The sequence below is a fragment of the Miscanthus floridulus genome, chromosome 16 (genome assembly GCF_019320115.1).
Source record: "Miscanthus floridulus cultivar M001 chromosome 16, ASM1932011v1, whole genome shotgun sequence".
In the NCBI taxonomy this organism is placed as follows: domain Eukaryota; kingdom Viridiplantae; phylum Streptophyta; class Magnoliopsida; order Poales; family Poaceae; genus Miscanthus; species Miscanthus floridulus.
In genome coordinates, this window is record NC_089595.1 from 114,869,725 (window position 1) to 114,882,128 (window position 12,404).

General features: G+C 46.0%; 2 protein-coding genes and 1 long non-coding RNA gene across 3 annotated transcripts; 2 read left to right on the forward strand and 1 right to left on the reverse strand.

Annotated features, from left to right (window-relative positions):
* Positions 1–689: 689 nt before the first annotated feature.
* On the reverse strand, positions 690–2,980 carry LOC136512747 (L-type lectin-domain containing receptor kinase SIT2-like). Its single transcript, XM_066506743.1, has one exon. It carries the CDS (start codon positions 2,904–2,906, stop codon positions 888–890), a length of 2,019 nt encoding a protein of 672 aa, XP_066362840.1. The 5' UTR covers positions 2,907–2,980; the 3' UTR covers positions 690–887.
* A 1,657-nt stretch (positions 2,981–4,637) lies between these two features.
* LOC136513184 (iron-sulfur cluster assembly protein 1-like) lies at positions 4,638–7,627 on the forward strand. The gene is made up of 3 exons (XM_066507173.1): positions 4,638–5,044; positions 6,935–6,989; positions 7,082–7,627. Exons 1-3 carry the CDS (start codon positions 4,741–4,743, stop codon positions 7,227–7,229), a joined length of 507 nt encoding a protein of 168 aa, XP_066363270.1. The 5' UTR covers positions 4,638–4,740; the 3' UTR covers positions 7,230–7,627.
* Positions 7,628–11,635: 4,008 nt separating this feature from the next.
* Positions 11,636–12,118, forward strand: LOC136512755 (uncharacterized). The gene is made up of 3 exons (XR_010773193.1): positions 11,636–11,749; positions 11,832–11,960; positions 12,042–12,118. It is a non-coding gene; the product is annotated as an uncharacterized lncRNA (long non-coding RNA).
* The last annotated feature ends 286 nt before the right edge of the window (positions 12,119–12,404 follow it).

The following is a 12,404-nucleotide window of genomic DNA, read 5'->3' on the forward strand; positions in this document are numbered from 1 at the left end:
GACCATATATCATTCTCAGGGTAGTTTCAACCCATAATTTTCATGAGTAGTTTCTACAGGAAAACACCACCTATAGAAACTACAGTTTTATTTTATAATTTTCCGTGTGCATTCTAGTTGGATCGTAGCCAATCGTCCATTTGTCCGGTGGTCATCTCTTTCTCTCCGCTCAATCCCTCCCCACCGTCCTGGCCGGTGAGCAGAAGCGCGCGGGTGAGCGAGCACATCAGCACAGGACTGGAGCGTTCACTTCCAGCTCGGTGAAATTATTGGTTTAAACTTTTCGTTGCGCCAGCATGGTCCAACAATTGCAATGGCCGAGTTCGTCATCTTCGGACTGACCATGTTGGGACGTGTCGTCATCTTCGGATTCATCTGGATTCGTCATGAAACGTATTTTTCATAATATATTTACTTGAGCAACCACATTACCCGTCGTTTGTAGTAGTGAGGGTTGGAAGTCCTTGATTGCTGGTTTGGTGAACCCTACATATTGCAATCTTCGGGATTTTAAGTATTAGCGTCCTAAATATTTTTACATATTTCAATCATAATTTAGTTGAACTTGTATTCTTCATGTCCTTGATCTCTCATGACTTGTCCTACACATGTAGATAATAATTTACTCATGTACATCCATGTGCCAAAAAGCATATCTATCTCAAATAGATTTAATATGAAGCATTGAGTTTGAATAGCAATAGGATTTTCCTTGCAACTCTATGTAGAACATCATATTTTTCAGTACAATCCTCTTCTACTAATATGCTTTACCAGGAGTATGTTGGATGTACATCCTTAGGTCACTGAATATATTTGTCCCAGGTACAGTTGTATGGTAAAGCCTTAAATGAGATAAGCAGTGAACTACTAAGCAAAGCACTTCATTATCTTCCATCTAGCGAGATGGATGTTGAACCAAAGTCCATCATCCTCGGTGATGGGTATGATGACATTGTGGACGAGTCGATTTGTCCTTCCTGCATTAAGGTCAACATATGAAAGCTAAAGTGTGCTGGCAATAGCTCTGGTAGTGGCACGTCACCATCAAGATACTGCAAGACTTGCCGCATGTTCGGCCTTGCATCCGGAAATGGGTGAGAGCACAACAATCCTAACTTCAATGCAAGGCACACCTCAGCAGTATCATAGTTACCTTGGAGTCTGATATCCACAGCATCAAGGAGTTTATCTTCATGCCAATTCTGAATCACCCAATCGACCAACATGAGCTGATGGCCTTGGGTGTCTTCAGTCACCGGCTTTTTCCCACAAGTAACCTCAAGAATAAAAACTCCAAAGGCAAATACATCAGTAAGAGTGGTTGCTTTGCCTCTATGTACTAGCTCTGGAGCTAGGTATCCTATTGTGCCAACAACATGTGTGGTCTGTGGATCAGTGCCATGATCATATAACCTCGCGAGGCCGAAATCTCCCAGTTGCGCTTTCATCTCTTTGTCAAGAAGAACATTGTTTGGTTTGACATCGCGATGTATTATAACCTTGTCCCATTCCTCATGGAGGTAGAGTAACCCTGCTGCAATTCCTTTGATGATCCTAAACCTCTGTCCCCAATCAAGGATGGCCCTGCCCTCTTTACCATACAAGTATCTGTCAAGACTTCCATTTACCATATAGTCATACACCAGAAGGAGCTCACCTTTTCGCCTACAATACCCAAATAATTTCACTACATTGTTATGTTGGAGGTGCCCCATGCTTACAACTTCAGCAATGAACTGTTTTGTACTCTGCATTGAGTTATACGACACCCTCTTTACTGCAACCTCTGATTTTGATGTGGGAAGCACTCCCTTGTACACCCTACCAAATCCACCTACCCCTATCAAGTTCTTGGAACTAAATCCTTTGGTGGCGTTGTATAAATCCTTGTAAGCGAACCGGTGTGGACCATACTCGACCTCCCAATCTTCATGCACCTCCTTATATCTAAAATGTCTCCTCACAAGTAGAACAACTATAGTTCCGGTAAGTGATATGAAAAGCGCAGATGCAATCGGTAGAGTGATCTCTAGGATTCTAGATGGAGGTCTTGGACCGAGATAAGGTAGTTTGGGTAGCTTTGCAGAGTCAATGATTGGAGCTGGACTATTCATGCCAAAACTCCAGCCAAGCACAGAGTGATGCCCTGTGTTTAAGCCCGTTGCAGATGAGAAACCAATGTATGCTTGCTCTGTTATAACCGTTGAGAGGTCATAGGTTAAGGAGAGCAGTGGCCTCACAGGTTTTTGCATGCCAAGGGGTGCTATTGTCACATCGATCCGTGTCGTGTTTCCGTCGTACTCCACCCAAGCTTGGATTGGACCACTTCCATGGAGCTGTAGGTTTGTGAACCTTCCATTGCTGTCGTCATGGAACCCAGCCGTGCTGGACTTGAGAGAGCTGAGGCTGTTGATGTCGATGCCGACATGGTTGTTGTCGATGTCCCCAAACTCTGTGTTCTGGACGGTGTCAAGCTCAACTGCAAAGATGTGGTTGCTTGAGTTCCCGTTGTCAGTAGAGTTGAGAAGGCCCATGAATTGGATAGGGAAAGCACCGGTGAAATCAGTGCTTGGGGCGATGAAGAAGGCAAGGCCATGGCCTCTGATGTCAGAGAACGAAGAGAAAAGGCCGAACACGAAGGAGAGGGAGAAAGACTGCACCGTGCTGTCCGGGGAATGGCGGAAGCGAAGCGGGGACGGGTAGAAGGCATGGCCTTTGATCCTGGACGTGTCGTTAGTCAGCTCGATGAGGCCGTCCGACGTGATCCTCGCCGAGCCGTCTAGGGTGAGGTTGCTGCCGGTGAAGCCGTTGTAGACGAACTGTGGAGGATTGCTGCTACTGATGACGGTACTGAATTCTGGTATCAGGAAGAGGAGGATAGGCAAAACGAGCTTCATGTTCATGCTAGCTGGCACTGGTCAGCTGGTCATGGGGGCTTAGTAGTCGATTTGTGTTATGCTAGCTGCAGCTGCAGTGAGATCACCTGACCCAACATGTGGAAATTTATAGCCAGGTGGGACCGTGGGACACCTATTCCAGCAAGTGATCGATCAGTTACCCGGAGGCTTACGGGTCACTGAAGAAAAATCGTTTTCAGAGCAGTGAGGTAGCGGTCTTCATGGGTTAGCCAGTGTGCTTTCTGGCGGCCAACCTTATAGCAACGTGTTCGATCTAAAAAATGAGGAGTTCGCTTTCGATGCTGCGTGTCATATGGACTATAGAAGCCAAAAAGATAAGCAATCAGACTGCAAGTGGGACAATATAATGCTACTTGATTAGACAACCAGCCTCTTCACTTCCTCGTATTTGGCTTATAAGCCATGACTTATCAGCCAACGAACAGTATTTTTCTCTCACACCAAACCAGCCAACAGTACTTTCAGGCATGGCTTATAAGCCAAACCAGTCCAAACGAACAGGGCGAATATCAAAAGTGCCCTGTCGACTAGGAACTTACAGCCATCCACAAATGACAAATTAGTCAAAAGAATATCATCTCAGCTTTCTTCTGAGTTAAATTATCTATTCTTAACTAAGTTTACATAATAATACTTAGGCTATTCTTAGTTAAGAGTTTCTGGCGTTGTTTTCAAAAATATCATATCATGTAAAATAAAATAAGACATGAATGAAGGTTCACTTCAGATTAAAGCTACAGCGAACACACCTATCCATTCTTCACGCATAGTTAAAAAAACGCGACCGCTTTGGGTGGGGGGGGGGCTCTTTTCCCCACCCGTTTTTCATTAAGAGGAAAGCCACAGCTTCCGACCGCGCAAAAACCCCCGAACCCTGGCATCATCATCGAGGGGATTTTTATTGTGCATCACCCAGGATTCGTACCCTGGGTGGGTGGCTCCTCTGCTGGAAGTCCTACCATTGATCTACAAACTCATCTGCTTCATGTATAGTTTCATTCTATTGTTTCAAAGACATTTTATTTCATGACTCATATAGCGTTAACGATCGTGCCAGAAGAGTTTCATGTATATGAACTTCACTTTTTCTCTCCTTTTTTTTAATGTTGTCATGCCATCAAAATGCATATATGACAGTTTATTAAATGCAGATGGAACTCACATAAAACTCATATTGACACTGACCTTGTATTTTTTATAGTATACCTATTTTATGTGTCATAAATGTTGATGATCTTCTCTATAAATATGAAATTTATAGTTTAATTTACATATTTTAAATGACAGAGGGATTACTACAGTGAGAGTTTTTTTAACCTACTACAGTTAGAGTTTTACTCGATGATATTTGATGGTGAGATAAATTCGAGGCACGGATGAGTTTGTGTATTCAATATTCGGGGTGCTCGAGTAGCTCTCAGCGCTCGAATTATGTGGCCCAAGGTTCTATATGGCCCAAAAACGAACTTAGCCCTTCAAGGGCCAGCCCATAATAAAATAGCAACCAGGTCCAAAGCGAGCCCAGTAAAAGCCCATACACAACCAGGGCGAACCGCCTCATGGCCGCCCGTTGCGGTCCGCCACGTACACACCTCGTACACGCGTTGCCTTCACAGCCCATTATCCTTAGCCATTGCGGGCCCAACGCGCCACGTTTCGATCCCCCGCGTACCGGGCCCAACCATGACACGCCTCTTCTCTCCATTCCTTTTCGTCCCCATCGCGCGACACGATCACACCAAGGAGCCGAACGGAACCGAGGGGGCAGAGAACGGGAGGGGAATCCAGAGACGCCTCATCCGAGCTCCGAGCCTTATCGATGGCCATGATACTGCGCGCGGCGGGCAGGCGGCTTCTCGGCGTAGGAGGCGGCGAGGCTGCGCCCGCGGTCGTGGGCAGGAGCAGAGGGTACCACGAGCGGGTGGTGGACCACTACAACAACCCGCGCAACGTGGGGTCCTTCGACAAGGACGACGCGGACGTCGGCACGGGGATCGTCGGCGCGCCGGCGTGCGGGGACGTCATGAAGCTGCAGATCCGCGTCGACGAGGGGTCCGGCAGGATCGTCGGCGCGCGCTTCAAGACCTTCGGCTGCGGCTCCGCCATCGCGTCCTCCTCCGTCGGTGAGCAGAGCCAGCTTCCTATTCCGTGTCGCGCAGGAGTAGATTGTTCATGCAAAATTCGTGATTATTAAGTCACGAGACCTTTCTTCTGTGCGGTGATAGCGACAAGAAAGAGAAACCGTAGCTGATCGTGATAATTAAACTGGAAAATTAGAATGGGACTCTAATAGAGTTGATAAAAATAGATAGCTAAACTCATAATTTAGCCGACCTTTAAAATAGAAACCTCGGCCAAAAAAATAGAAAACTCCAACCGCCTTTCCAATAGAGTGAGGCGAATGGCTAGCGGCACATGCAAGCTATATCTAGTATGCGAAAATTTCGGGATACATGACTTGCTATTTTAGAAAGGTAGATACAATAGTTATTGGACTCTCGCTTTTTTTCTAAAATAGTCAAATATAGATTACACAACATGGATAGCTCTTTTGTTGAAGCACATGGTCAGTGTAGTTTCCGCGGGACGTGCAGATCTTTTCCTGTCTTAGTAGTCTTAGTAGAAACTGAAGGTTTTTTTTTAAAAAAAAAGTACTTATGTTTTATAGATACATGGCTTTAATTGTGTATTTAAACATAGTGTAATTAGATACATAATAGAAAAATAGAACAACTTACAATTTGAAAACGAATGGCATCACATTGGTTTTCATTAACAATTGGGCGCTACTAAATGTTGAGATGAGTACCAGAGTCACAATTGTGTTTCTGTGGTAATCACTTACTATTTAGTAGTAGTCCATAGTTATGGCATTGACTGACTAAGTTCTTTGTTCTGGCTGAAGTCTCTTGTGAGCCTGTAAGGCGTCCTGGTTCATATACTCTGAAAAATAATAATAGGAAGATAATGAACAAAAAAAACTTCATACGGTGTTCAGAACTTAGATCCATTGTGAACAAAAACCTTGTTCGCTGTGTCGGTCTGCCAGGTGTTCAGAACTTAAATTTTCTCAAAAAAAAAAAAAGAAGGTGTTCAGAACTTAAATCCATTGTGAACAAAAACCTTGTTCATATGGTTGATTAGTTTACTAGTGCCAGGTGTTCAGAACTACATATCTTTTTTTAAAAAAAAAATAGAACTGGTAGGTGCAGTGCCTTTTCATTTAGTAGATAGCAAAGTCTGAAAGAACTACATATCCATTTTGAGGTAAAAACAGTAAGGGAATATCTTAATATTGCTGTAAAAACTTGGGCCCACTAAACTAATAAAAAAGAAAAAAAAGCGGCGCTTGAACCTCCGACCTTGTGGTTAGCAGCCACACGCTCTAACCAACTGAGCTATTCCAGCTATGAACACTGTGGGTTTACTTCTTCTTTTGGCAATTGCATCCACTTCACAACTTTAGTTTATGCAGCTTATGTGGAGCCACCATCAATCTTATATTCAACCAAGCAGGGGTGCTGATTTTGCCATAACGGACATACTTTTGGTGATTTAGCTAATATAATATTGTGGTTTTACAACTAACAATGTTGTTACCATAATTTATAAGTTATCTATTTGGGTGAATTATGCACTTGGATATGACCCTTTTAGACTAAAGAAGGTCACAAGGTTAAATGACTGTATGCTTATATTTTGCAGGTTATAATACTACTTTTTACGTACGCTCAGTGTTTTGTATAGCGCATGTCGAGCCTAGAACAGTAGAACTCACACTACTAGGTATCGATGCTCAGTTGCCATGCCATTTCGTATCTGCGTTTGGATGGCTCAACCTCCACACAGCTCACCGTGCAGAAGTCTGCCATGCCATACCTGCTTAGTTTTTATTTTACTGACTTGATTTCATCCATCAGTGTTTTTTTTCCTCCTAGCATTTTTTCCTTATAATTTTATACCCATTTTTTGAACATATAGTTGGTTCCTTATTCATTTCTGCTGTGTTACAGCTACCGAATGGGTCAAGGGCAAGCAAATGGAGGAAGTAGTAGCCATCAAAAACACGTGAGTTATGAATCGGCCTGGAATTCGTCGTCCCATTCCATATTTCTTGGAGTTGTACTGATACATCTGTCTACGTCTTTCCATTTTTGCAGCGAGATTGCGAAGCACCTGTCTCTTCCACCGGTAAAGCTCCATTGCAGCATGCTCGCTGAGGATGCAATCAAGGCCGCCGTGAAGGATTACGAGGCAAAGAAAGGGAAGCTGGCCAAGACAGAGGAGCAGGACATCCCATCCCCATAAGAGCGCAGGTACCTCGAGCGAGCAGAGTAGTACGTATATATAACGAGCGAGGAACTCATGCGCCAAGAGAGCATGTATATATAAGCTAGGTGGCTACGATGTTTGGGTTTCATCGAATAAGCGAACTTGCTGCAGTGTGGTTCTGCACATAAATAAGGTCTGCCCCTTGCCCTTATCTGCTTAGTCGGAGCATGCATGCTTGGATTGAGTGAGCAATGTTGTTGAGATCAGGGTCCGGCTTTGACTTCTTGCCTCTCTTTGCAAGAAGCTCTGACAAACGGCATCTGTTACGACTCCTTGCGAGGAGCCCGGAGGAGCTAAGAACATTTTTTATAGAAAAGTTAGCCGAAAAAAGTGCTACAAAATTGTGGCCGGAGCCATTTTTGTTAAACATTTTCTAATATAACTCTATCTCCATCAGAGAAAGCTGTTCCACGTTGAAGAGCTAGGGTCGAGCCATTTTTGTTAGGGCCCAGGAACAACATGGGAAAATGGAGGTAGAAAACGGAGGATTCAGAAACATGAATTTTGTACTTTGGATGAACCACGTAGGAAAAATACAGGATGTTTGGATGAACCACATAGGAAAAATACAGGAAACAACAGTACGTAAGTTAATTAGAAAAATAACTATGATCTTATCTCCAAAGAACAGTGTTACTATTTCTATTGAAAAATAAAGAACAATATTTATATAAAAAAAATCTAAGCCAACCTTGATCTTATCCATCCCTTTTCTAGACGCATGTATTTCTCCCCTCTCTCTCTCATCGCTTGCCGTTGACTTTGACTTGCAACTCAACCGTGTAGCTGACGGATGACGTGGCGTCACTTGAGCTTCTCTTCATCCAAGCACAGGTTGACACATCTGGCTGGGACGTGCTGACATTGCATATTACGCGGCACGAGCCTGTCACGATTAGTGTATCCTTTGGAATGGCTAATAAGGCATATGCCTCTCTCCACTCCTCAAGATTCAGGCTAAAACGAATCCCCAGCATCCTGACACCTGATAGAACTCTTTGTTTGTTCTACTGCTATGAACTCACACCAAATTCTCATTCATTCTCTGGGCGAACCTTTTTCTTCAGATAAAGATTCTCTGGGCAAACTGAACTAATATACTGACACGTAGCGGCATGTCGGATCCTTAGCTTTGCCATGGCCAAAAGGGGCACGCTTGCAAAGATGCAGACCCCTGCACTGCAAGTCTGCAAGATCCAAACCTCCCCGTCCACACTATGTAGCCGCAGCCTTTAAGCTCACTCCAAGCATATCCATGCAGCCAGGGCGCCGCAAATAACTAAAAGCCTCCGTGTGCACGATCACAGGCTGTGCTGTATGCTGGCCAGATTGAGGAAAGGAATTGGATCCGAAGCAAGCAAGCAAGCTAGCACTAGCAGGTAGTATAGGACTAGCAACGAGCGATGTCGTCCTCGACGACGGCGGCGCCACTCTTCCCCGCCGGCGGCACGCGCCCGCTGCAGCAGCAGGCGCCGTCGCTGGCCGCCGGCGACGGCGGGGGCGGCGGGTCGTACACGCCGGTGTTCGTGGTGCTGGGAGTGATCGCGGCGCTGCTGGTGATCTCCTGCCTCGTGGGGCAGGTCTGCACCAAGAAGTACCTGCGGCCTCGACCGCGCAGGGACCGCGTCGCCTACTACGACGACGACGGGATGGAAGGCGGGTTCGGCCTGCCTCACCACGGCGGCATTGCCAAGATGGAGGCGTCGGCGCCGCCGGCGTCGTCAGTGGAAACGCGGGCGGCCGGTGGCGCCGCAGCCGCCGTGCAACAGACTTGCGCGGCGTGAAGGTTGCCAGGTGATATGAAAATGATGCCTCTGTACGTACGATAGTTTGTAGCTATGGCTTCTCCTCAGGTCGTTAGCTAACTTCCCTGATGTGCCCTGTGCATATATAGTCTTGAAATCCTTGTATGATGGAAAAGATTGGTCTCCACGACTGTAAAGATGGAATTGTCGTTGTGAAAATACCTTGTGAATGGAATACAAATCAAAGCATGCATATTGCAGAGAGAGAGAGAGAGAGAGAGAGAGAGAGAGAGAGATATATATATATATATATATATATATATATATATATATATAGAGAGAGAGAGAGAGAGAGAACACTAGTGCAAAATTGTTCTTTTAAGGCTCTGTTTAGTTCGCGAAATAAAAATTTTTGGATGGCACATCGGATGTTTCGGGGATGTCGGAAGGGGTTTTTGGATACTAATAAAAAAACTAATCACATAGCTCGCCTAGAAACTGCGAGACGAATTTATTAAGCCTAATTAATCTATCATTAGCGCATGTTAGTTGCTGTAGCACTTATGGCTAATCATGGACTAATTAGTCTTAAAGCATTCGTCTCGCAATTTCCAACCAAACTGTGCAATTAGTTTTTTTTCGTCTATATTTAATACTCCATGCATGTGCCGTAAGATTCGATGTGATAGTTTGGGGCGAAAATTTTTTGGAACTAAACCAGGCCTAAAATGGAGGATTTTTTTTTAATTTTAACCTTTTTCGAAACTAATTTTAAATCTAACACGTCCGTTTTTTTAAAACTAACACTTTTTGCCGCGCCTATTGCCCTGGCGCGGCCAAATGCCTGTGCCGCGCCATGCATGGTGGCGTGGCACAGGTCTGACGTGGCGGCGACCAGGAGCGATGACCGCTGACGGGACAGGGCCTGCCGCGTCACCCATCTTGGCACGACAGTGCCGCGCCAGGGGTCATGGCGCGTCTGGGCCAAATAAAACCCCACGGCCGAGCTCCCGGCCGCACGCACCCCTGCCCGCCCGCCCGCGCCGCCAGCCAGCCGACACGCCCCGCCGCCGGCCATCGCCCGCCTCCAGCGCCCGCGCCTGCCCGCGCCCACACCGCGCCCGCCTCCAGCGCCCTCGCCGGCCACTCGGACAGCCCTCGCCCTCGCAGCACCCGCGCCGGCCGCGCCACGAACCTCGGCGCGTCGAAGCCGCCCGCTCCTAAGGTACCTCCCTCTCGGTTTAATGTTATTATGATTATTATTGTTTTAGCATAATTAGTTTGTGACATACGTATATAGTTTTAATTTTTAGGTTGGATTTTGGATTTAGGGATTGATTAGGTATTTGTTATTTAGTTTGTAGTTATTGATTTAGTTAGGGATTGTAGCTATGCGGTTGTCACTGGTAGATCCGGTTATTATTTAGTTTATAGTTAGTTATTTAGTTAGGGATTGTAGCGAGCCGGTCGAGGGATCGTATTCCATTCGAACGTTTCGATCGTAGGTTCATCCCGCCGTGGCCGTAACGTAGAGCGTAACTGGCTCCTTCGCTTCTTGGATGGCTTTGTCATACTACGATCTCTAGCCTCTATCCACGTCCCTAGCACATGACCATCGGGCTTTACCTCTTTTGCGCGCTTGTTTATCCTATCCTTGTGCCAATTTATTTTGGGTTAGAGTGAATATTTTACTTTGCAATGCTATATAATGTTAATTTGAATTTTGTTAATTTGAGTACTCTAACGCTTTGTTTATCAATTTATAACAGGATGGCCCATCCCATGCAGCACCTGTTGTACCCCATTCTTGAGGTGGAGTACGACGGCCAGCACCGAGCACACATCTTGAGTGACAACGATGCAGAGGTGGCCTTGCCTCCTTTGAGGCCCTGCACGCACACCAGGGCGCACCAGTGGGACGAGCGTTACGCGCCGTACATACGGCGTGCCGGCTTCCTCGAGCTTGTCCGTGTTGTCAACCACGGTCTTCCGCCCCTTGACCCAGCACTACTTATCGTAGCTGTAGACAGGTGCGAGTGCATTCTTTATACGTAAACTTTTTTGTAACAAATTTGAGGCAACTAACAGTCTTTCTATTCTTATAACAGGTGGAGGCCTGAGACCCACACGTTCTACCTACCTTGTGGCGAGATGACCTTGACGTTGCAGGACGTGAAGGCTATTTTAGGCCTTCGGTTGGGGGGACTTCCAGTGACAGGGATAGTTGACAACGATCACTGGAGGGAGCTGGTGGCTTAGTTTACTGGCTTTGTTCCACCGGACGACGAGGCTTCCAAGAAAAATAAGTGAGAAATTCAAGCCTATTTAATATTTGCATCGCTTTCCTGCAGCCATCGGGTCTTATTTTCTTTAGTAAATTTCAGGAAAACTTCTGGTGTTTCGTCGTCCTGGATCACGGAGCGCTTTGATTACTTGGACCCACAGGCTGAGGAGACTCAGATCGACAGGTTCGCTCGAGTGTGGCTCTGGCACTTTCTTGGTGCTTTCCTCTTTCCAGATGCCTCGGGCAACACCATCAGCTGGATCTTTCTTGACATACTACGCCAGCCGTGGGAGAACATAGCGGCGTATAGCTGGGGCAGCGTTGTTCTGGCATGGACGTATCAACAGCTATGCGTTGCCTGCCGTCGCACCTCAGGGTATGCGAACCTTGGGGGTTGCTCATACCTACTCTAGGTTTGGTGTTGGGAACGATGGCCCGTTGGGAGGCCCCTTAATATGGGTTTACCGGTAAGTACTTTCATTATATTCTTCGATATGGTTACATATGATGAGTTTATTAATGGCTAATTCATTATCGTGTTCAATGCAGCAATGGAACGGGCAGGATACACTCCCTACAGCTCTGTTTATCTGGACGGAATCAGAGTTAGTTAGAGGGAATGCGAGGCGCAAGTACAGAGAGTACACGAACGGTCTCGACGTCCTGACACAGCACCAGGTTACGCTCTTTTTACTATCATACATGTGTCTTGTTCGATCTACACTATATCACAGCCTAACTCAATTATGAAATGTTCAGGTGCATTGGTGTCCTTGGGATGCTCCGGAGTTCCAGAACTGTCTCAGTCCTGTCACTAGGGACGAGTCAGTGGAGTATTGCTGCAACGTCCCTCTTATTTTCTTCCACGTGGTCGAGATTCACTACCCCATTAGGGTCTGTAGACAGTTTGGAAGAATGACAGGCTGTCCACCACCGCTTTACTCCACCAACCAAGTATTGCACGGGTGCGTTACTTATTAATAACAGAGCTATAATCCAGAGGTGTGTGTGGTAGAACTAACATCGTTTTGTTGCAGGTTTGACTGCAGGAAGAGGTACAAGACCAAGGATTGGCGCGTGACACACAACACGTACATCCACTTGTAGGAGACCAGGGAACGG